We start from the raw sequence: 25,363 nt of genomic DNA, 5'->3' as shown, positions 1-25,363 counted from the left end.
CAGGGAACCGGCTCCAGCATCCCCCTCCGTGGTGGCCATTTCTGCAGGTTTCACACAGTTCCCGATTCTCTGCTTGAAATGTAGAGGAAAACTTGGGCAGCTTCCCCCCTTAAATGGCCTCTGGAACAAAGCACAGGTGGCACTTTCACGTGGGAACCAACAGTTCTGGACTCAGGCAAGGGCCACGCTCAGGGGCCGACCTGTGTGGGATGGAAGTGGGCGACCAAAGCAGAGCTTCAGACACAGAGCTGCCCTGTGGGTCCCTCCCCCACTTCTGCAGGTCTGTCCAAAAGAACAAAACCACCCTCTCAAAGGGTTACCTGCATGCTCACTGCAGTGTGAATCATCACAGCTGGGACACAGAGACAACACGTGCCCCTCGACAGAAGAGGGGGTGAGAAGGGTATCACCATGGGGAGGGGGGCAGGGAGAGAGAGAACGGAGTACTATTCAGCCCAGAAAGGAGAAGGGAACCCTGCCATGTGCAATGACATCAGTGAACCTGGAAGGCGTTATGCTAAGGGACACAGGTCAGATGGAGAATGACTANTCTGCCCTTTTGGTCTCGTGCGAGGGAAAGCAGGACCCGAACTCATGAGAACCACTCGATTAACAAGTTCACACCAACTGGATCACGTTTTTCCATCTTAAAGTACAGATGGCTTCTTCAAACATGGAGAAGGAACAACTTGAAAATGATGTTTTTTCATCCAAATGACTCTTTAGTGCTCAACAAAAGGAATGCATATTCTTTTGTAGATTCCTGTTTAGATGTAGATTTTGCATTTTTTCTTGCTTTGCAAATGATGCCCGTGTCTCCTACCTCCCTGTCCCGTCAGCCAAACTCCAATCACACCCTCCTGGGTTCGCTCTCTGGAATCCAGTCGGGGTGACAATTCGGGGGTGACAATTCGGGGTGGGGGGATCGGGGTCAGAGCCCGCTGCAGCCAGGCAGGCTCGCCAACCACAGGCTGTGCAGGGAACCGGCTCCAGCACCCCCCTCCGTGGTGGCCATTTCTGCAGGTTTCACACAGTTCCCGATTCTCTGCTTGAAATGTAGAGGAAACCTCGGGCAGCGTCCCCCCTTAAATGGCCTTTGGAAAAAAGCACAGGTGGCACTTTCACGTGGGAACCAACAGTTCTGGACTCAGGCAAGGGCCACACTCAGGGGCAGACCAGTGTGGGATGGAAGTGGGCGACCATGGCAGAGCTTCAGACACAGAGCTGCCCTGTGCCCCCCCCCCCCACTTCTGCAGGTCTTTCCAAAAGAACAAAACTGCCCTCTCAAAGGGTTACCTGCACGCTCACTGCAGCGTGAATCATCACAGCTGGGACACAGAGACAACACGCGCCCCTCGACAGAAGAGCAGGTGAGGGGGTGAGAAGGGTATCACCATGGGGAGGGGGGAGGGAGAGAGAGAATGGAGTATTATTCAGCCCAGAAAGGAGAAGGGAACCCTGCCATGTGCAATGACATCGGTGAACCTGGAAGGCGTTATGCTAAGGGACACAGGTCAGATGGAGAATGACTAGTAACATGCGGTCTCACTTATATGTGAAATCTGTCTGTCTGGATAGATAAGTGGATGGATGGATAGATAGATGGATAGATGGATGGATAGATGGATGGAGAGATGGAGAGATGGAGAGATGGATAGATGGATGGATAGATAGATGGATGGATGGATGGATGGATAGATGGATGGATAGATGGATGGATGGATAGATGGATGGATGGATGGATGGATAGATGGATAGATGGATAGATGGATAGATGGATAGATGGATAGACAGATGGATGGATGGATAGATAACAAGCTGAACTCACAGAATAGAGAGCAAAAGGGTAGTTGCCGGGGAAGAGGAGGTGGGAAGAAATGGGGACGTGTAGGTCAAAGTTCACAAACTTTGGGCTGTAGAAGAAGTTCTGGGGTGAGCACAGTTAGCGCTGTGGTGTGTGCTCGCGAGTTGCTGAGAGAGCAGAACTGGGGTGTTATCACTGCAGGGAGGGATGGAGGGAATCGGTCCTTAACGCACACGTGTGTCAAACCGTTACGTGGCCAACCTGAAGCTCACACAGCCTCGTACATCGATGACGGCCCAATGAGGCTGACAAAAAAAAATCAGCATGGTTGGAGCCTACTTTCTGAAGTAAAAATAAGACATCTATTCCTTATAAATCACTTCTCTGGTTTTGTCACGGACAGTGTGCGCATGAATTTGGAGAGTCGCTGTTTTGACTCCATTGTTTCGGGAACATTTAAATTGATGGATAAAATCTGATCCCAGTCGGAAAAGTGAAGCTATTGTTCTTGATCTCGCACCCAAAGCAGTGGCCGAAAATCACATTTCCTAGGGGCTAACTCCACCCCCTGCCCTGAAGTACTCAACCCAGCTGTCCATCGTCCTCTGTCCACTGCACCGATGACCACACACTGCTCCACACACCCTCAGCTCATCACTCGACTCTAAGCCCGGGCTCGTTTCTGAGAGAGCAGAGCGACCCGTCCATCTCAGCTCCTGGCGTCCCAGGCAACGGACTACTGGCTAGGAAGGCACTGTCCCCAGATTTGTCATTGAGGCAGCAGTGTGACCTTGGGGAAGGGCCTCCAAGCCTCTGGCCTGTTTCCACTTTTCCAAAAGCAGGCGGGGCAGCACATAAATCACAAGACCAACCCCACTGTCAGCTTCTATTTGGCGGTCTGGACAGAAGTTGCAGACACAGTGTCTTCTCCGTATCCCAGCAGTTCACTCAAAGGAAGCAGGACACGAGGAGGGCAGGTATAATGGGGGAACGCAGGTGGCGGGTGAAGCTATGTCGACGCACATTACAGGATCCGCTGTAAAACATACAGCATATGTCCAGTGAAACCCAGGCCTGGATACACATTTAAAGTCATGAACACCAAATAGTCACCAATGTGACTTAATCACGCTTTTTGCTTCGAACATACAACACCCAGGAACTGTCCCAGCCGAGACTGGTTGTTATGTCTACCTTAGCCCTTGAAATGACCCACAGAAGTCCTGGTTTGGACAATAAAGCACACAACTACCCTACATACGCTAGGCAAAGAAAGGCTGATGAATTCACAGGCTGGATAAGACGACAGAGAACAGAGAACTGAGACTATGGCCTCAGTCCCCACTGCCATAGTCTCTCCAGTGAGCAGAGAAACCTAACACGAAGGCAAACGGGGATGGAAAGACAGTATTTGCCAAAAAACATATCTGATAAAAACTGTTATTCCATATATATGAAGAACTCTTGAAATGCAACAATAAGAAAACAATAATTCAAACGGCAAAAAACCCGGAGAGACACTTTACCAAAGAAGATACAGCGATGACAAAGAAGCATATGCACAGATTCTCCACATCAGAGCCCAGCAGGGAAATGCAGCTTCCACAGCAATCAGACCACGACCCACCATTCGAGCGGCCAAAATCCAGACACCGACAACACCAAGTGCTGCGAGGACATGGAGCAACAGACACTGTCTCTCACCGTGGGTGGGAATGCAGATGGCGCAGCCGCTGTGGAAGACGGTTGGGCGGTTTCTTACAAAAGTAAACTTGCTCTTACAGTACAATGTAGCTCATGTGCACCTTGGTATTTACCCCCCAAAACCGAAAGCTTTGGCCCACACAGAGCCCTGTACATGGGTGTTTATAGCAGCCTTACTCTGAATGGCCAAACCTTGGGAGCAACCCAGACGTCCTTCAGCAGGTGAAGAATGGACTTTTATTTTATCTCAATAACATCCGGTGGTCCATCCAGACCATGGAATGTTGTTGAGATAAAAGGAAAGCTGCTAAGCCAGGAAATGGTGCAGGAGAGTTGAAATGTGCACGGCTGACTGGCAGAAGCCAGTCTGGAAAGACGAGACACTGCCCGACCCAGCTCTGTGGCATCTGGGAAACATGTAAGGGTGTGCCAGCAGAGCGCTAGTGTGTGGTGTGTGCTCTAAGATTCATCAGGGGTACAAGTGTGAGTGGAGGGTAGACAAAACGCTACTGATGGACTGTCTGGTATGTTCATAGGGGTCCTTTGTTCCACTCTCTCCACTTCTACGTATGTTAGAACCACCCTAAGAAGAAGGTTGGTCCACCTGGTGCCTTCTGTTTCAGCTATTTATTATCATTCACATGGCACTGACCTGTTTCTCCTTTACGTGTTACCCCCTTACATTCCGTGCCCCAGGACAAAACGCTTCACAGAGCCCTGCCTCTGAGGTCTCACTGACAGCAGCGTGGTTCTCACACCCTGACACCCTCTGGGCATGGGCTGCCACCTCCCCAGAGGAGGGACTTGAGGAAAAGTTTCTTTGTGGAGTCTGTCAGCTCAAATGTATCTTTCTTTAAAAAAATACATTGAATGTATTGGGGTGACATTGGTTAATAAAACTATGCAGTTTCAAATGTGTGACTCTATAATATATCGTGCGTATATTGCGTTGTGTGTTCACCACCTGACACTCACAATCGAATTAAGATTTCTGGGTACAAATCCCATCTTTCTGGGTACAAATCCCATTTCTCCCTTGGGAAAGAAGGTTCCCGAGGAAAGGCGGGAATCCGACTCACGCTCACATGCCTTCTGCTACGTGATGTTCTGAGGTCGGCGGGCCTTACTGCGCATCGCGAGAACATCGCTTTGGTCTGTGTATCTTAGAGATAGAATCAATGGTCCCCCTCTCCATGTGATTAATAGACAGATTTGGATAGATAGATAGATGAATGATTGACAGACAATAGGTACATAAGGTAGAGCTAAGTGATAGATAGATACAGACAGATGATAGGTAGAAATAGGCAGACACACGAGGTACAGAGAGAAGATAGAAAGACAGATGAGTGATGGGTTGTGAGGGCGGCAGCTGATGGATGACGGACAGGTAGACAGGTGGACAGGTAGATGATGGTTGGTGCCAGATGGATGATGGGTGGACGACACAGGAGACACTGACAGATGACAGATAGGTGAGTGGTAGGTAGGTGGACGGCACACAGATGATGACAGGCGATGACAGATGGTAGAGGATACACGGTAGGGAGGTGACAGGTAGGCAGAGTCGCCTGCTCTGCCCAGACGCCACGCTGAGGTGAGCTCACGGGGAAGGTGGTCAGTGAGCCACACTCTGATCAAGTGTTTCCTCTGGGGCCTGGTGTGTTCTGGGGGTACAGCCATGCATATGGTAAGGCCCCTTTTCGAAAAAGTTACATCTTAAAAAAAACATCCTAAATGGATAAGTAGCTCTTTTCGACTACTGACAGTTGTCATGGAAGAGAAGAGACCAGGGTGACGTGGCACATGGTGTTGGTCAGGACGGCAAGGGGGGCTAAGCTTGCTGCAGGGTTCAGGGCGGGGGTGTCTGAGAGTGTGAGTTTGGAACTGTTAGTGAGACGGCGAGGAGGACCAGCTGCAAGAAGTTTCACTCATTCATTCACTTATTCACTCATTCATTCACCACATATATCCATTGAACCCTTGCCAGGTGCCAAGCACATTTTGACAGTGAACATGACTTTAAAATCCCCACCCTCATTTTCATGAGAAAATAAGGGACATGAGTATAAATGTATATGTATGCATACCTATGGATATAGTGATTAGATAATGAAAAGAGACAAAGAGAAAAATAGAACAGGCAGCGGACTGGAAAGCGCAGGGCGCGTGTGCCCGTGTATGGTTACCACTGAGGCTCAGGGCACGGATATTTGAGAGGCAGCCCTTCCGGACAGTGCAGCAAGGGCCGGCGGGACACTGTCAGAAATGACAGCTACTTCCCAGGCGCCACAGAAGCTGGAAGACCTGGAAAGGCGGGCAAAGGCCGGAACCCGAGGCAAGTCGCGGAGTCCCAGACCAGAGTGCGCCAGCTGACACCCAGCGCCCAGAGAGAACTGCTGAGGAACGGAGAAGAAGAAGGGCGTTGCTCACACCGTCTGCTGTGTGCGCTAAGCCTGATGCCAGCAAATTTCACTCCGATCAATCCTCTTCGTAGAATGAATAACAACATAAAAATCGTGCGCGACACGCGTCTGGCCTTACGGCAGGAGGGTCCCCGCGTACCGCAGATACGGGAGAGAACACCAACAGTGCTCTGCTTCCCACCGGACAGGAGCACCTTATTTCGGTGGAGGACAGTCCCGGAGTGGGGGTTTCCGATGTTGCAGGAGAGACCCCAAGAAGAGGTGCTAGTTTGCCACTTTCACGGCTAACGGGACAGAAAAACAGGAATAAAGTCCTTTCTTCAACTAAAGCAAGTCTACATACGCCACTGCGCTATAAATAGCATGCACGTAAAATGAAAATCGAGTCAAACTGTGTGGTCCATCACTGTCACTCGGAGCCCAGAGCACTGTGCCTGGAGGCAGGTGACACGCAGGTGCGGTTGGCAGCTAGGTCCTGAGTGAGCATCTTCCGCAGGCGATCGATCGCAAATGCGGCTTTAATGTGTGACAGGCCCCTTCTTTATTTCCCAGAAAGCACCGCTCTGTTCTTCACACGGTGTATTCCTGCAGTGAGTCTGATATTCTTCTCCTTTCCTATCTTTTCACAGACAACACATGAATTGGCCCACCCAAAAAGTGCAAGGAACCGCACGGGGTCACGCTCCCTACGTCAGAGCCCACAGAGATTTGTGGAACACTAACGTGTGCCCTTTTGCACACGGACGCTGCAAAGATTTTCTCTGGTGCAGTGTGGACACTTTCTTATGTATTAACATGTGAACTTGAGTTTTCACTTAAAGCTGTGATTTTCCCAGAAACACAGTGAATGTGGCTCCTTCGGATGAGGTTTATACCATTTTATTTGCCTTTCAGATGGGCAGCTCACTTGGAAGCAAACTGAATTCCCTCCAGGTATTCTAGTAACAACTGCAATACACCGGGCTCCACAACGCGGTGCTTGCCTCTCGAAGCTCATCACTAACCCTTGTCACTCTTGCTCATCCCCTGGGCGGGCCCTACGTTTTCGCACAGCTGAACACAAGACTCGTTTCCCTCCTCTGGCATAAGTTTCCTCTCAACCCTTCTCTTCATCTGCTTTCTCGCTATGAAAATAAGGTAAATGCACAGAACTCAAGGGACACGACCAAATAACTACCGTACCAAACAAATCTGATCCCTCGCATTAATCAAATCATCTAGATTAATCTAGTTAGCGTGGTGGTTAACGGGGATAGAAACACAAGCACTTCCGAGGTCGGACCGTCACCCGTGCACATGCTCGGTGGTTAGGGCTGATGCCGCTCGGTCTGCAGCCCGGACGACAGAGAAAGAAAAGGGGGCAGAATTGTCCATTCGCAACCTCGGCGTACACAGCCATCCTGGAAACAGACGATCAAGAATGCGGGAGGGAAAAAAATCAATAAGAATTTATAGACTCTATCTCTCCTTCTCCTTATCCTTTGGATTAAACTTCATTGTCATCATTTAAATTCCATTGTTTTGAGATTAGCACATCTCACTGGGGTGCCCATGAAGAGGCTTGATCAGTCAGGGGGTTATGAATGGGGGCGTTTGAGGGGTCCTCCACCCTCCTGAGCAGGTCCCCTCATCTGCGACAGGATTCTACACTGGGGCAGCCTGACGGTGACAAGCAGGGGTAGGTTCTGGTGACAGAACCTCACTTGGATGCAGGGCTGCCCCAGAAGCTGTTCCCGGGGCCGCCGTACGTAAATGCAGGCCGGGCTTGCCAGTTCTTCCTGGTTTAAACAAACAAAATCCTAGAATCTATGTTCTTTTAGATTGAAATCCAGCAGTTCAAACGGAGACTGGCTCTGAGAAAGACCCGTTGAAAGGAAGCAAAGACAAGCTATGGATAGGGGGACGATCTAGGCAAACCACATGCCCACCCAAGGGCCGGCATCTAGAACATGGGTCAAACCCTCAGCACCGAACAAGAGAAAGAAAGTCCAGTGTGAAGTGGGCACATTCATCAACTACCGTGTCACTGGAGGAGACATGGATGGCAAGTCACCGTGTGCCCTGAGCTCCGCGCCGTCAGCCCCCAAGGGGAAGCCAGTTCAGACCGCGGACGCCACTACCATCCCGGGAACCGCGCAGGTGGGAAACTTCCGTGCGGGCTTTATTGTGACTTTTGGAGAACGTAGTCATTTCAGAATAAACCGTGAAAAAGAGGCAGTGGCGACTACCCAAAATCTCTCAGAGACGCTGTGTGGCGCACAGAACAGGTGCCCGTCTTCGGAGGGTCACCTGCGATGCAGGCGGGGCGTGAGGCCATCACCTTGTCTGTGTGTCTGGACGCACCAGGCAGAATCTGCTGCAGGATACTCCCCTGAGTCTCTGGGGAATGGAGTGTCCCTCTGTCCCCTGAGCTAAACCAGCCTTACGCCCCTTCCGTCTCCACGTTACCGAGCACCCGGATTCCTTTCTTAAATTCATCCTGAGCCATCAGCACAGTCACGGCCGGGTCACCATCTTCCTTTATCTCTACATCCCTCCCTCAGCAGGGGGGCACCTGGAACTGCATTTTCCTGTCTCTCTTCCATAACCCCATAAGCGCTCCCATCACAGGACTGGGGCTGAAATACTTTCCTCCTCTCACCGGTAAAAGGTGTCTTAAAGAAACCAGCGAGACTGGGCGGATGCAAGATTTTCTGAATTCCCCTGGGCGCTCTGTGCGTATGATTCTCGACTCCGTCTCTATCTATCTTTGTGTCGAAGCTGATTAAGTTCACTTGCCAGCGGAGGTTCCTTGGGTCTGAAGTGGAGGGCTTTAATTCAATTCATGAAGAAGCTACTCGTGATTAATTAGTTTCATCTTTCCAGCGTCTGACCGATGTTGCTCCACGACCAGCCTTCGATCACAGAGGATCACTTCGTCACAGGAAGCAGCCCTGCCCCTCTGAGGGCCCATCGGCTCGGCCATCCACCACCCAGCGCCCGGACCCCAGTGCTCTCCAGGGCCTGAGGTTTGCACCCCACCTGACGGGAAGATGTCCTTGTTTGATGACACGGGAGGAACAGTCACTGTCTTGGGCTTTGGGAAGAGAGGGGTGGACATGCTGGGGTTGGCACGGTGCTTTCAGGACTGGAGGTTGTTTTCCATTCACTTCCCCCAGTGGGAGAATACACTCACCACTTACTCGGCTGAGTGAGTTTCCACGTCGCGAATCAATTATGCCTGGTGGTGGCAGGCCGGAGCCCCTCGTGGAGCCTTTTCCTGCCCACTCCGGTTCCGGCATGGAACCGCCACATGTGTGATCGTCACATGTGTGATCGAATCACCCTCTAGCTTGTTTTACATATTTAAAAAACGCCTTTTCGGAGTTACTGCAGGAATTATACATGTGAATGGCATGTTAAACCACGGATGAGCCAGCTAGCTTCGCTCCTAGTTCCCCAGGGGCCGTCCTTCCCGGTGAGCCTGGGCCGCAGCGCCCCCCCGAGCCAGGGTCCCCGGGGCACTTTCCCAGCTACTTCTGCTCCTGGGAAAGTCTGCTGAGGAAGTGTGGGCACAACTCACTCTCCTGATTTATGAAGCGATTTATACAACCATGTGCATTCCTGCTACATGGGGATGAGCCTTTGTTGAGAAAACAAGGATTTTTAACAATTGCAAAGCCGCGCTATTGTGTTTTATGATAAAGGAACAAAGTGACGGGAGCAATTATCCCTCGTGGTGTACTAAACCTCCGTGCGGCTGCCTGAGGTTCACAGGGCTCTCGTCCTTCCGCCTGCCCAGGGCACCCCCGGCAGAGACGAGCGTTAGGGGAGCGAGCGCGCCTCTGCTTCGGCAGTGGCTTTGCACCCCCGCTGCCCCAGGACAGCCCAGATGAACCGTGCAGTAACAAGGACTCCGCAGCAGGCCCTCCCAAAGCAGGACCTGACAATGGGCGGCGTCCCTAGCAACCGGTTACCAGGGTAGAGACCGACGATGACATCAGGAGACAAAACGAATTTGGCCGCCTGCAAAAATGTGTTACATATTTTGCAGGTGGGCCAAGCAAAGTGTGTTCACCGTTTAGGGTGATTTGTGTGGAGAGTCACAAGACAGCAGGCTGCCAGGTTCCTTGGGACACAGTGCCGCCTGAGGGAGGCGCCGGGTGGAAACCGTCTGGAGTCAGCTCCAGAGGTGGGCGGCACCAAAGGCCCTCCACAGCTGGCAGGGGACGGAGGGCCTGGCCCTCGGCAGCCCTCCAGGAGGCCGTCTGGGGTGTCAGCCCCACTCTCCTTCCCCTCCTGCCTGGCCCCAAGGCCCACAGCCCAGGTCAGGCCCTGAGTCTGGGGCACACTCCAGAGAGTGCAGGGCTTCTTGGTCCTGGTCATCGATCCAGGGACGAATGACTCACTCGGCTGCGCCGAGGAGGAAAGTTCATCTGTCGTGGGGTACAGCAGCCCTCTATCTGCGGGCACAGGTGCCCGGGCCCCTGGGGAGGCCTCCGACTGCGGGGACTAGGGCACCCTGAATGCGCAGGGGCTTTCCCGGGTCCTACCTTCCCCTATGGAATTTCTCTCATAAATTAGGCACAGAAAGATTAACAACAACCACCAATGATGACATAGACCAAGTAATTATATGAGATGCTGCAGCACAGGTTACGTGAATGTGGTTTCTGTCTGTCTCCCAAAATATCTTACTGTTCTTACCCACCTTGTCACAGAAAGGGGAATCTTTCTGGTTCCTCACCGGCGGGTCCGAATCGTCAGCCTCACTGCCCTTTGCTTCGGAGCTGCTTTCAGTAAAATCGGGGTCACCTAGACCCCGTCTGCTAACCCAGCGGCTCCTCCAGGCCCAGCAGGCGGCGATGCTGCCTCCCAGGTGTGAGCAATAACGCGAGATTTCATCTGGTTGCTCAGAACCAGGTGCGATTTAAAACGTGTGAGTTGTTGACTCCCGGAACTTTCCATTTAATGATTGTGGACTGTGGTGGGGCCACGAGTAACTGAGGCTGAGAACAGAGATGCCTGCACTTTCTGACCCGAGAGAGCACAGAGTGTGCATTGCGGATGAGGTGTCACCACGGCTCCCCATCGGGCACACGTGAAGGATGGAACCGACTCCTCGGGGTTTCCATGTGCCCTTCCACGCAGTGGGCACAGGGACTCTAAGGCTGCAGTAGTTTATAAGTTGGCAGGTCATTTCTTTATTTGAGCCTCCGTGACGTTGCCTTACCCAGTGCCTGGCCGAGGACCACGGTGGAACGTCCGAGTGACCCAGACACGGAAGAGGCCCTGACGGAGGTGCTGGGGCCCAGCTGCTGGCACATCCCCTCCCCCCGAGCTTCCTCGCCTTTTACGGGTCGAACGTGCTGTTGTTGTGAAAGAGCAACGATCTCTGTTTTCACACAACCCTCAGGGCACGGCGCCGCCCTCGTTCCCGCACCCCGTCCGACACACGCTTCCCTACGAGGGCACACCGGTGGACCGGAAGGTCCTCCAGGGGAGGGTCCCACCATTTCCATGGCAGCCGCGCAGTGTCCTCGGGGCCAGGCTGTTAAACTCGTGAAGGAGAAGGGGAGAGTAAAGACCTGACTGAAGGAGAGGATGAGCACCGGGTTGTCACTCTCCCGCACGCCACCACACAACCAGGACACGTGGCTGTTCCACAGACACATGTGTGTGCAGCCGTGCTTGTGTGACTGCATCTGCCAGGGAAGGACACGGACAAACACGTCTGTCCTCGTGGAGCCTGTGTTCTAGTGGGGTGGGGGTGGCAGGACATAAACACGAACACATATGTGCACACGCTCCCACGAACACGCACAGTAACTGTGCAGCCATCGAGTGTCTCCACGTGCTCTCTGTGGTGCATTGCAAGTGACACAGAGGGAAACAGAGCTGGTCACGAGAAGACACCAGTCGGTGGGTGGATGGCTGCAGTGTCACAGTTAGTGCAGGGGACCCGGGAGGGCCCGGTGGAGAATGTCATCCATGACCAGTGATCTCAGGGAGGCAACGGAGGGGGCTTCCTGGGCAGGTCTGCGCAGAGTGAGGGGAGAGCGAGCAATGGCCGAGATTCCAGTGCGTCTGAGGGTCTTCAACAAATAGCCCCTGAACCGCAGGATGAGGGCAGAGACGGGGCAGGTAGTGGGGGGCTGGGAGGGGCTGCCTGGGGTCTGTAAGAAGCGTGGACTGGGGCCGTGGTGGGAAGGCGCTGAAGGGTTTTGAGCAGAAGAATGATGTGATTGCACCGACATTCCTCACGATCGCGGGATGCGTTGTGGAGGTGGAATCTGGGGAAACCAAGGCAGGGAGAGGAGGCCAGTCCTGTGCCACCACACCCGTGAGGGACGGGGGTGGCTCGGAGCCGGAGAGAAACGGCCCAAGTTGTGATTACGTTTCTAAGATGAGGCGCTCGGAGGACAGCAAGGGAGTAGACACACAAGACGGACACTGGGGTGTGAGCAAAAAGAGAGAGTTACACACTAGTGTATTTCATGTGTTCTTAGACTCTCCTAAACTTAAGGAAATGACGGCTGTGAAGATAGCAATTACACCAACAAGTGGGAAAATGTAGTATGACCAGGGCAGAAGGAAGAAAAGTCTTTTATGTGGCATATTTTAAAAATCTTTTTAATAGCATATTTTAGAAACTGGGTTGACTGGTCACACCATGTTACAAAGATAACTCAAACATTATGTGGCTATCATTGCATCTTTGTGCAAAGTAGTTCAGACATCATTTTGCCATTTCATTCTGAAAAAAAAAGGAGCTTCAGAAGTTTAAAATCTGCCCTTGCAAATAATTATGTCTAACACAACAGAGAAGCCTGGGAAATGCAGTCGCTGAAGTCATTACCAAGGACAATGGCCAATCAGCGGCTTTTCATTGCTAGGACTGTCTCTTTGGCAACTTGGAATGAGTATCATTCTGTTTTGCTTCAGGTATGTTTTTGAAGGGAGGGCAAAAAAGGACCATGCATAGAAACAAAGAGCCATGGAATGAATGGCTGAGAGTCAGAAGCAGAAGAATTTCAGGGTCATTTATTTCACAATGTTCTGTTGTTACTTCCTTCCTAAGGGTGTATGAGATGATGCATTATATTGCTCGACTTCCCTGCAGTTTTTGTTGCTGTTGTTGTTCCGCTTCCCATTAAACAAAGATTCCGAACCACACACCCCACCCTGCTCGGGCCCAGAGCACGGCAACTGCAAGTGGCCAGGACGCGGCGTGGGCCGTCCGTGCACCTGAGTGAGCTGCGAGGAATCGGTGCTGCATTTGCAAAGCCGTCTGTCTTTCCTCGGCGCCGGCAAACAAGCTCCAGCTGACAAATAACAGCCAGGGCTCCGTCCCCTCCCCACAGAGTTCTGTTCTTTGGAGTGAGAAGGGCCCTGTGGGTCATCTAGCCCCGTGACCCCCACACTCTCTGTTGCGAAAATCGCGTTACGTCAGGGAGAGAGTCAAGAGGAAGCATCTATGTTTACGGTCGCCATCATTGAAGAACAGAGAGTAGGGACTGAGCAAGCCCTCGGTGCTGAGCGAACCCAGTCTCAGAACGAAGACGGAGGATCCGCCACAGAGCAGTGAGGGAAGGAAGTCCGGGGGGGAAGTGTTTTCTGAGTTTATTTATTTCAGGTAAGTTTTCTCTGCAGCATCAGGTGACCCTTACGTCGTAACCTTTCAAAGGTGAAAATAATTAGAAAGTGAGAGCATCACACAGAATTAATGCCTTCATTTATCTGTTTGTTTTTTTCCTGAACATGCTATTTATTGGTAATTACTTAAACTGATGAAAAACCTGAAGTTCTAAATCTCTCATTCTAGGTTAGTGGAGGAAATCACCCGCATTACACAGAAGAGTGGAAATGCGCCATGGGTTCCTGCCACCGCCCCACCCTGTGTGGTGACGTTTGGGTGTGTTAAGAGGATCGCTAAGGGCTGGACAAAGACACTGACCGACATAGCGATTCTGGAACAAGATGCACAGAAGGTCCCTCAGACGCCATTGGGAGGAATAAAACAGGGACCCTGTAGGGATTTTGTTCGAGACACAGAGAGAGAGTCCTGCGTTCTCCCTTCATTCACGCCTGGAATCAGGAAGCCCTGGCCGAGCGCTTCGTAACGTGGGCGATCAGAGCATGAGGGAGCTCAGCGCGTGAGTCCCCGTGCGGGGAGCAGACGGAGCCCTTCCCAGGGGGGAACTCAGCCTGCAAGGAGCTCCTCAAGGACCGGATGCTCCCCGCAGGTCTGGGAAGAAGGGGCACGTGGACCAGCGGGGAGGTGGGCTCCGCCGCGGAGGCTGGAGTCCGGGACGGCGGGTTGTGTCCAGGCACAGATGCTGCCTGTCTTTCAGCCGCACACAGGGAGTTGGTTGTTAATGAGTGTACCAGCTCCCGTGTGTCGGCACAAGCTCTGTAAGGACGCGAGCCGCAGAGTCCTGGTCTACCCCGCTGTAGCACAAGGCACCTGTCACATCTCAGCACCGGGGTGATCTGACCATGGCGGCGATGTCACCACCACAGATGGGAATCCCCCATCGTGACACTGCACGTTGGGCAGCTGTCCTGGCACCCGCGGGTCCCCCTCACGGGGCTCCCGGGACGGTCCAGGGAAGCCCACCGGAAGGGCCTTAGGTGGGAGCCGACAGAGTCAGAAGGCACGATTCCTGGACTTGTCTAGCATTTTCTTTCGTTTCCAAACGTGGGTCTCTGGGTAGGTTTGCTGCCTCCGGTTCATGCTGACCTTCAGCTTCTCTCTCACCGCACAGGGTCCCGACAGGACCCAGCCACTCAGGGGCGGGGGAAGAGAGGAAGTGGGCTGGCTCCCAAAGGGGCCGTTGACAGCAGACTCACCGTGGAGATGCTGCCAGGTGAGGGGCAGTCACATGGGGGTTAGGGGAGCAATTTGCACTGAACTCCAGAGAAGAAGGGTCACGTGGGCACGGCCCCTTTGAGAAGAGCTGCCCCTTTGGTCTCCGAGCTTGGGGCACAGTCAGCTGGAGGGCACTTGGCAAGGAGGCAACGGGAAGAGCAAGTACCCGGCCTCACCTTCTGACTTCCCTCCCACCTGTTGGGCTTCTGCCGGGAGGACTCGGACCCCCAGGAAGATACCGGCCCCCGCAGTCCTCGAGTCGGGCCTGAGTGAAACGGTGCGGATGAGCACCCACTGGTGGGTGCGGGTGTAAACTCTGGGGGAAAGACGGCCACAGGGACCCTGCCGCCACACCTGCGCTCTCTGCGGAGCCTCATGAAGAAGCAGCAAGGACAGAGAAGGAGAGAGCCGAGGCGGAGGTCAGCAGTGAGCGGTGTGGGACAGCGGCTAATGGGCCGTCGGACCCGGCTGGCGTTTCTCGGGGACATTTTGCTGTGTCCTTAGCAGCCCCCTGGGGTGGGGGGGCCACGGACCAGGGCGATGGTGCGGCTGGTGCAAGTGCCACTTGTCTACCCGGGTTTGACCGTGACCGTCGCGGCCGTGGTCTCCCGGAGAGACCCAGCTCTCGGATCAAGCCCCAGTGCCGGGGACAGTTCACTGAGTGAGCGTGAGGCCCGTCCCCGAGCCTCCACGTGCAGTGGAAATGATGCACTGAAACCTGTGAGCTGGTCCGCCTGCTCTGCTGAGATCCACACGGCAGGCGGCAGCGTGTACAAAACATACACATTTCCCCGTGTGCGGCCTCCCAGCTCACGGAGGCGGTAGGGAATCTGCTAATTGCTCAGAGCGAAGACGAGCCTGCGGCCTCCTGGGTCAAGGCTCACAGCCCCCCACCCCCTGGCACCTGTCCTGGGTGGGATTGGGGGGGGGCTGTGTTCTGGGCTCACCTCCTAGATTGACTGACTGATTTTCCGCCACCTGAGAAGGCAAGTTCAATGGTCTGGACCCTCCTCCTTCTCTGGGAAGTGAGACCTTTCTAGTGCTTGGCCAACGCACGCTCACACTCTCTGCTTCTCCCTGAGGGTTGCTAATGGGCTGGCTCTGCTGAGCGTCACCTACCGGCGCAGGAATCTACAAACACCCTGCAGGACCTACTCGACGAACAGCGTTGCTATTTTAATTTTATAAACGAGGAAGCTTGGCTGGAATCACATAAATAACTTTGCAGCTCTCGAATCCTTGTCTCTCGAGCTCCAGAGCCTCTGTTCTTTCCTGTATGAAACATTTAATTTAGTTTCGTCACACCTCCTGCATAAATAACATCACCATTTATTTCACCGCGGATCTTAGAGGCTCACCGTTTCTTCTATTCCCTATTCTCCCCGATGATTAATTCTCATGTCTGAAAAAACGGTCTAATACTGTTGGGAGAAAGAACAGAACACTTCTTAAAACCAAATGAGTAACGACTCATTTGTGCATTCGCACTTCGATAGAACAGAAGAACTATCTCTTACCAAGGCGCTCCTGTCTGTATGGGAGACTAGCAGGAACGTCTGATGCCTCATTGATCTGCTATTGATCCTAATATCAGCCTGGCATCAGGGTTCGCCTGACATGTGCTTCTGTGTTACTGTGGACCATTTCTGCGGGACTCTTAACCATCAAACACTAATCCCGCAGTTATTGGAAGAACCACAGCTCCCTCTCTGTGGAACATCCTGTGTTAAAAGCCATGACAAATACTAGAACTTACGAAAATCGCTTCCTTTCTTCCTCCATCTCTCTGCCGTGTCCTTCCTTCAGGAGCCCATCTACCTGGGACTGACGTCGCCCGCGAGGGGTTGCCAGACAGGGAGCACAATGCGAGCGTTTGCAGATGGATGATGCTGTTCGTGGGAATCTAAGGGCCTGAGATCCAGTCAGAGCTCGGGGAACCCACCCTGCTGCAGGCGAATGTTTGCATCCCCCCAACATGGATCTAGTGGAATCCTCACCCCCGATTTTATGGGGTTTGGAAGGAGAGCCTCTGAGGGGCGGTCAGTCAGTGAGGGCAGAGCCCTCAGGATGGGATCGGTGGTCTCATAAGAAGGGACAGAAACAATGGCCCCCCTGCTCCTTCCCTCTCTTTCTCCCCTCCCCCCCACCCCACCTCTGAAGACTCAGTGAGAGACAGGCAGCTGCCAGTGCGCCAGGAGGGGGTGCTCATCGGACGCTGAACCTGCCTCCGCCTGGATGTCGGACCCGCCAGCCCGCAGCACCGCCTCGGTCGAGGGCACTTTGCTCGAGTGATGTCAAAGATGTAAGGCACTCCCTGTGCCCACGTAAGTGTCCCAGCGGTCTGGGACCCCTCTCTGTCCTCTCCCAGCGCCGGAGGGAGGGTCCCTGGACTACTGTTGCTTGGACAGCCTGAAGGAAGCCGCTGAATGGGAACACCGAGGAGCAAAGGGGGTCAGCCTACAGTGTGGCGACTAGAAGATGTTTATTGTTGTTTGCTGCTGTTCACTGACGAGTTTGAGTGGAATTCTCGTCAGGGAGAGAACCTCGTGCAGCGCCCCCATTCATCAGGCAGGTGAAAACACAGTTGTTCCAGCTGGGGGCGCTCCAAACGCTCGCCCCGAGCCCTCCCTCCACCTCTACCCACAGCCCGGCAGCAGAAACACAGCACACTCAGACCCAAAGGCCAGGGACATGCGCACCATGAGGCAGGGGAGGAGGAAGACCCCAGGACAGGCCGCCAGGCGTGAGCAGGAAAGTCTAGAAAAAAGCCCCATGCGTGGGAAGGGGCCACACTGTGCATCCACCCTCTGGGCATCTCAGTGGGAGCTGCTGACCTGCACGTAGTGGGGCAGGAAACCCACAGTGGGACAGGGACGGGGGAGAGCACAGAGGCGGGGATGAAATTAGGGAAGAGCTCCCTGTGCCTGGGGCGGTCAGGAAAGGCCATGGACAGCGAGTCTCCTTATCCCGCGGGGCCTCTGCACTCAGTGAAGAGAGGGAGGGGGCTTCCGGCACAGGAGCAGGGCTGGGTAATGGTGAGGGGCACAGCCACCAGGGCAGTGGGTGGCAGGGGCTCCCCCATTCACTCAGACAGCTGTCACTGGTGTCTGCCACGTGCTGGGCGTACCCAGGAGGGGCCCCGTGGGTGTGTCCCACATTCTCGTTCTCTGGGAGGGTGGGAGACGCTGCCCTGAAGCTACCTGACTCTTCAGGCCATGGAAGGCCAGGATATTTAAACAGGAAAACGGTGAGGCCAGACTTCCACATCCCCGAGATCAGTACAGTGTGTGAGTGGGGGGTGTGGGGGGAGTTGAGTGCAGGAGAAAGGGGAGAGAACACCCGGCAGAGGGACAGGTATGTGAGGGGGAAACCGCCGCGGTGAGGGGTGGCCGGTGAGGGCAGATTTGAGCTGCATGGAGGAGGTAATGTCAACACGGCATTCTTCCCCGCAATGGGAAGTCGGGGGACATTCTTCCTGCCGGGAAATGCTTCTGAGGGAGAAATTCGGACAGAGTTGGGGTGGAGCTCAGTCTGCACAAAGGCCCAGAGGGGACGCTGCCCTGCCCCCTCCACCCGACGCCTCGCTTCCCGCCTGGAAACCGGGGGACTTACAGACAGAGTTTTTGTGGCTGCTGTCCTTGCCAGGCAGCACCTTCACTCCTCGGGACTTCAGCTCGATGGCCTTTTTCACTGGAAGAAACAAAACAGGGCCATTAGCAGGTGCAGAGGGAGAGAGACCACGAAGCTGTGTCCGCCCGCATGGGCTTCCCTGATGGGTCCGCATCCCCACCGTGCACTGGAAAGTGGGCCACAGCCCGGGAGGTGACGTGCGCAGCGCACGGAGTGTGAGAGCTGCAGGGGAGGTGACGCCAGGCCACCAGACAGAGGGCGCGTCCTAGGACCGCAGCCCCTCACACCACTACTCATGCCTCCTCCGCGCCGTGGCGTTTCTCTGACCCTCCTCTGCTAGGAAGTGCCTTCCAACACTCTATGGCATTCCGCTCTCTCTTCTACCCCTGAGGCAGGTGGCACGTGGACCCCCTCCCCACACTGGGCAAGTAGGGGCGCACACTTGTTCCCTTCTTGGCAAAATGCATCCAGGGGGCTGGCCCGGGGTGGGGATTCTCATCCTCTTAATCTCGTCCTGTAACCCGACACACCACGTATCTGCAATACATCTCCGTTGTCTCATCTTTGCAAAGGAGCTTTCTAGCTTTGTGTCTCCCTGGGGCAACGTGAAGGGTGTGTCCCCGCAGTGTGGATGAGGGATGGGATTGGCCCAGCGTGCCCCTGATGCAGAGGGGACCCCTGGTGGCCATGGAGGTAGCCACGCCTCAGTGACAACTGTAGATGCCCTTGCCAGGAAGGAGAGGCCGGTGGCCATTGGTCGCTGTCGGTCCCCTTCAGGAATGCTCAGCTGCTGGCAGCCACGTCCCAGGGGTGGAAAAACCAAGGACGAACCCGCGTGAGGACACAGGTCCAGAGTGGCACCCCCCGAGATGTGTTTCGGCTCCAGCACCCTGTGCATCACCCCGAGGCTGGGCCTCTCCTTCCCCGCTGCCTTTCTCTGCTCCCCGCCCCCCAGTCGCCCCAAAGGGGCTTCCACGGGGCACCCGCCCCCACGGCGGTCCCGGAGAAGCGGCAGTGCGGACGCCAGGCACCTTCCTTCTCCTTCCCACCTGCCCTCTGGGTCCCTCTCCTCCTGTCCTGCACTGTGAGCACGACCCCCAGAGAAACTCGGTGAGCCTGGAACCCTCGCTCCACAGCCCCGCTGGCTGCTCCTGACCTCTGTCCAGCCCCCAGGACAGGCTCTCCTGGGACCAGGCAAATGGCTTCCACCTGTCCCGTCACTGCTGCCTTCCTGTGCTCCAACGCCTTTACCTTGAACTCACTCAGGAGAGAGGTGACGCCTGTGCCACGAATGAGGAACAGAGGACCGATGGGAGATAATCAACTCAAAGCAAATGCCACTCAGAACAAACAGACAAAACACACGGGACTCAACAGGCTTGCACGCTTGGAGAAGAAAGAGAAACACGTGCGCTGTCCTAAGGGTGTGATAGAGGGACCTGAACACATGGGACATAGCTGAGTGTCTCATTGTTTCTTAGATTTTGCAAGGAAGTGTGTGGAGCTGAGTAAAGCTCAGGTCCACCAGGGATTTTGGTTGTTTGCTTTGCAAGAGGATGGTAGCTTTCTGCTGCCACCTGTCCCCAGTGATGAGCCCGGACCTGCTTCCAGGGACGGTCGCTTCTGACTGGGCAGGGACGCTTGGGCAGCTTGCAGAAGGGAAAGGCATCCCGTGTGTCTGAGAGCTCCACCCCGGGCAGGACAGACACTCCACCAGGGGTCTGCGCGGCGGGCAGGGTGGGGTCCCCACCGGAGGGAGGTGCGTGCACCCCCAGGGGCCCCAGGCACAGGGCGCGTCCCTCCAGCAGCCCGCAGCTTTCTGTGATTGAGGCATTGCCGCCCGTTCCTTGCCCAGTCTCGGAGTGGACGATGAAGTGGCTGGCGGAAGGGCTAATGCTTGCGTCCAGCCTTGGGCCCACCGAACGAGGAGCCCCAGGGCAGGGCCCAGCCTTCAACCTTCAGTGGCAGGCACAGCTGCCTGGCTTTTCCCTTGTTTCATTTATTCTGTCTCTTTTCTGTTAGTTCATGCTTGAGGGGAGGGGGTGCTCAATAAATGCTAAAGTTTTTATCTGAGACTAACTCGGCCTGACCGGGGTCATTTCCCAGTAATTCGGGTTCAACAACTTTGGGCACAGAGGGGCAGCGCCCCTTCTCACAGCGACGTCTAAGATGGTGGGACACTCTGGGGGCCATATCTGCATGTTACGGGTGAGAGAGGTTGAGAAATACTGCAGTAATCATACACCAGGAGCAGAACGTTTCAGAATTTACTTTCCCTTCCTTCCTTCCCCCACCTTGTATCAGCTGCTTTCACTACAATCTCCCCCTGGTTCCGCGGTTGGGGATAGACCTGCTTTCTCCGGGTAGCCTGAGAATTTGAGGTCCCTGGAGCTTCCCGTGCCGGATCATACGGCTCAACATCTAAAGCCCCACCTCCCCCATGACAAGAGCTCAGAGAACCCCACGTAAACGCATAGGATGCGCGTTGTTTCAAATGAAGTTAATTTGCTAAATACGGGGATGGAGGCCATTGAGAAACTTCACAGACAGAAGAAATTGTTTCAGGTAAATACACCAATGACAGACAAACTAGAAGAATTGGGGGCTTGGAATTAAAAATATAAACCTGTTTACTGAGCTGCTTGCTCATTCAGAGGAACATCATAATTTTATCAATGCCGCTCAGGGCCAAACGATTCTGCCTAAGCCATCCGCCCAAAGCATTTTCGTACGGCCAGTAAATTACCCTTCACTATTTTAACTATGATTAGTAAACACGCCAGCAAAAATGATGAATCCTCGGAACCCCTTCTCCCGAGTGGGCTCTGCCCAGCCCCCCAGGCCCCACATGGTCTTGGTTTCTGTTCTCACTCACTGGTCCCCACCGGCCATGGGTCTGAGTGTAGCCATGTGACCCTCTGGTACCTACCACCCCGGGGTCTGGGTGTGCAGGGAAGCATTGCCTTCTTCTCACAAACCCCGCACTGGGCTTTGGCTTCTTCACCAACTTAACGGGAGTCGCAGTCAAGTGCTTTGTGTGAAGAAGGCAATGAACTTTACAGCACTTGGCTCCGTGTGCCCAACAAGCCACTAAATAAGGTCCCTTCCGTGATTTAAGTTGTCAGAGGTAAGACCACTCAGGGTCCGACTGGGGCATGTGGGGCTTAGAAGGCTTCTCACTGAGCTTTGCGGTGATTTGCTGGGTTACTCCACAGGGCAACTTCAGGCCGTCTCCTCCCACACTGAGGGCCCTGGAGGGGCCAGAGTGCAGAAATGGAGAAGAGAGAGAAAGGGGGTGATGACGGACCCCCAAAAGTCACAGCCGCTCTCCTCACCGCCCCCCTGTGCAGAGACATGGAGACCATTTAGGGGCTGTAAACAGGACGATCTCAGGAAACCCAGTCTGTCTGGTGCCGAGTCTGTGTCCTTCCTGTAATAGACTCTTCTCACCTGTATCTCTCTGTGTGAGACGACTTCCTGCCACCGATCCCCCTGCCCCAGCCGGGCTCCAGGCGCCCATCTGCCTGCAGGGTGGGTGGTCGTGCTACAGAAACTGTCGGCAAAGAGGGGAGCTGTTCCAAAGCCCAGAGATCTGAGCTCCGTATCACTCCTGGAATTTTCCGAGACCCTGAGCCACAGCCTTGGTTTTTCGTACATGTTCGATGAAGGGGTTGGGTTTCGAGGAGCCCGCCCCTGTTTGCTCATCCTTGTCTGAGGCAGACAGGGCAGCACGGAGGAGACCGGCTGCTGTTTGATTCTGAGCCCGACAGTCCCCATCTCCCTCCACCATCTGTCACAGGGCGGACTTCGGGGAAACTCCCTCCTGGGTGTTCCTGTGAAATGCACGGAGACGGGCGCCCCCTGGCGGGAGTGCTGCGGGGGGCGGGGGCACAAGGGGGCCTCTCAGCAGCGACGTGCATGCACTCGGCAGAGGTCTCGGGGTCCCTCGCACAGAATGCACAGTGGTCCTCACAGCGGGCACGGGTGAGCGTTCAATTTATAGTCACTGCCACTCCTGCCCTGATATGGCCTGAAATTCATGTCCTATAAAACTCACCTGTTGACACCCCAACCTCCAAGGTGACATCAGGGTCGGGTGATGAGGGTGGGGCCCCCAGGACTAGAATCCGTGCCCTTCTGAAAGGACCCCAGGGGGCTCCCTCCCCCTGCCCCCGACGTCAGAAGGCAGCTGTTTAGGAAGCAAGAAGCTCTCACCGGATGCAGAATCTGCTGAAGACTTGACCTTGGATGCCCCAGGTCCCAGAACTATGAGAATTGAATGCGGCTTGTTGTTGACATGCTTTCCAGTCAGAGGGCTTTCGTCACAGTGCCAGCCCAGAGACACACACGGGGAGAATCCCACTCTGGCGTCTCTGACCCTCGAGTTATTTAACAGGCAAAGCCTCGCACCCACTCAGCATGGGCTCCGGAGTTAGGAGTGGATGTGGTCACTGTCCTGAGTCTCATCAGAGATGCCACCTCGGTGGTTCAGGGCGTCCCCAAAACTCAGGCTCCTCCTCGGTCTGGTGCAGGTGTCCTTCGGTGCCTCACAGCACCGGAGGGAATGACACGAAGAACAGACACACCGTGGTGCACGGCTGGCCCATCCCAGGCAGGCCACGCGCTTGAAAAGTATTTTCACAGCAGGGGGTGCTCCCCATAGGGGGTCACGTTCACTGCACATTGCTAACATCACCCCTTTCCTGAGCTTTTCCCTTGAACTTCACCATGCACTGGAAACTCCCTGAATTAGTACAGTTCCCAAGACATTAGCGACACGTGCTGTCACCCTGACTTCCAACTGAGAAATGGGCACAGACGTATCTCCCAGTAAACTGGTAATTCGTAAATCATAAACCAATAAAATTACCTAGAAAGATAATTATTTCTCATTAAAAAATATTGTAGTAACAATTAAATCCCCCCCCAATAATGTATAGACTATGAGAAAATAAGGGTGAGATTTATCTCAAATAATCAACAAATAAGCCCATTGATCATTTCGAGGCAAATAAAAACGAGATAGATTTTTCAACTATCACATTGGGGACTGTCTTCTTTCAGGGGCTGGGTACCTCAGCATTGGGAAAGGTGCTTTGTCCAGACAGCCCCACAGACAAGTCGGGGGGAGCCCTGGGACCCGCTGTATGGCAACGCAGGGCCTTGGCCAACCAATGCTGATCCTGGCCTTGACTGAGGGGAGAGGCCGGGAGCCCCGGAGGGAAGCGCCTCCTGGCCCCACCTGCACCTGCCCGTTGGATCAGCTGAGATCAGCTGCTCAGGACAGGGCCTCCATGCCAATGGTGTGAGTCAACTGTCCAACTGGAGACGTGACCTTTCAAGGCGGCGAGGGCCTGTGGACAGTCAATTCTGGGACCACCACCTTGTCCCCTGTGCCTGGCCACCAGACACCTGTCAGCGGTAAGCACACCCGCTGCTGGCAGCCCCCTCAGACATGGCAGGATGCACTGCAGGACAGAGCGCACGGCGCTTGTGGTCACGCCTTTGTTCTCACAAGGCAAGAGAGCAAGTGTGTTGCTCTTCTTCCCTGACCCACGGGGAAGCTCAGAGAGTCCCTGGCGGCAGGCCGGGAACCCAGCCCAGGAGACTGATGCCATGGGCAGAGTCCTGGACCTTCAAAAGCGACCCCATCAAAGCAGCCCTGGGGGCTGTGCGTGTGGACGAACCAGAGGAGGGGGCCAGGCTCCAACGGCTGTGCTCTGGGCCATCGGCTCCGTCCTCAAATCCTTCCCAGCGAAACTCCGAGTCCTGCCCCTGTCCAGGGATGGACCGTGCGGCTCACACTGGGCAGGTGGGGGGTGGTCATGGATTCTCAGTCCTGAGCGGCCTCCGTGTTAATAGTCACGCCTCTCAGGTGACATTGCAGACCACCTGAATGCGAACCGGACCCTGGGCCTGAGCTCAGTCCCTGCTCAGCCGTGATAACCAGACCAACAGACCGCTCCCAGCGTCTGGGTGCGTGAGAGAGACACGGGTTTGCAGGATGTTTTTGTTCTGAATCCTCGTGGCATTCTCAGTGTCTCACTTGTCTCCTCCTTCCCTACTTCTCCTTCAATTATTCTTATTTTGTAAGTACCATTATTTTGCTGTTTTCCCCCAGTGCTTTGGCAAAAGCTTCATTAATTTCACTAAATGGCATATTAAATCAAACTTAATGTGGTAAGAAAAAAAGACAAAATTGTCTTTCTTTACACGGGAATAAAAAATTTTCTCCGTGAGTACACTGTCAAAGCCATTTTTGAGAAATTAGTCGCAGGGCATTGCTAGAGAGGCGCCGTGAGAAGGAGGGAGGCGCGAATCACCTGTTTGCGTCGCTGACCAGTTGTGCTAGAAAACGCTGACGGAGACAGGCTCGGCTGTTGTGTGCGGACGCATTCATTCCTCTGTGCTCCTCTTGGCCGTGACCAGAACCCCCCAATGATGGCGGAAAGGGGGAGGATTTGGTGTGTGTTTACGTGGAAGGATTGGGCAGAAACCGATGCAAACAGTTATAAGGGGTCAAAACACAGATCTCTCCCATTTCGGAAGGCAAACAGTTGAAGACAACAAACAGAATGGCACCGAACTTCCAAAAACCCACGGTGAACTTGGAAGTAACTTTCATGGTTTGAGATCACAGTAGCCAAGGAGTCAACCCGTTGATTTAGCTGATACTCCTGACTTCACGGCCAGGTGCTGCTGGGGCCCCCGCCGCTCACCCGCACAGTCAGGCTGCACAGCTGTTTTGTGACATTTACTCTGATGCGGATGGTCGGCTATCGCTTCATGAGAAATGACTAGACAATGTTTCCACTGATGAAATTCTAGCTTTTAAGCAAATACGAACATTTTGGAAAACACGTGTCTTCTTCTGTAATCTTTACAAACTTTCAAGTACTCAACGATTTTTCTGATGACATAGGTAGTGATACCAAGAGACTTTCTTTT

At 54.1% G+C, this 25,363-nt stretch overlaps 1 protein-coding gene across 1 annotated transcript in view; it reads right to left on the bottom strand.

The window, feature by feature from the left end:
- Positions 1-25,363, bottom strand: part of CSMD1 (CUB and Sushi multiple domains 1) — a 775,017-nt gene that overhangs the window by 281,605 nt on the left and 468,049 nt on the right. The window contains exon 7 of the mRNA XM_037063399.1: positions 18,398-18,475. Within this exon, the coding sequence (XP_036919294.1) occupies positions 18,398-18,475 (78 nt within the window). The remainder of the gene's footprint in view (positions 1-18,397; positions 18,476-25,363) is intronic.

Source organism: Sturnira hondurensis, unplaced genomic scaffold, assembly GCF_014824575.4.
Source record: "Sturnira hondurensis isolate 20B ecotype Veracruz unplaced genomic scaffold, ASM1482457v3 Scaffold0014436, whole genome shotgun sequence".
Taxonomy (NCBI): Eukaryota; Metazoa; Chordata; class Mammalia; order Chiroptera; family Phyllostomidae; genus Sturnira; species Sturnira hondurensis.
This window is presented reverse-complemented; position numbering and strand designations above follow the sequence as displayed.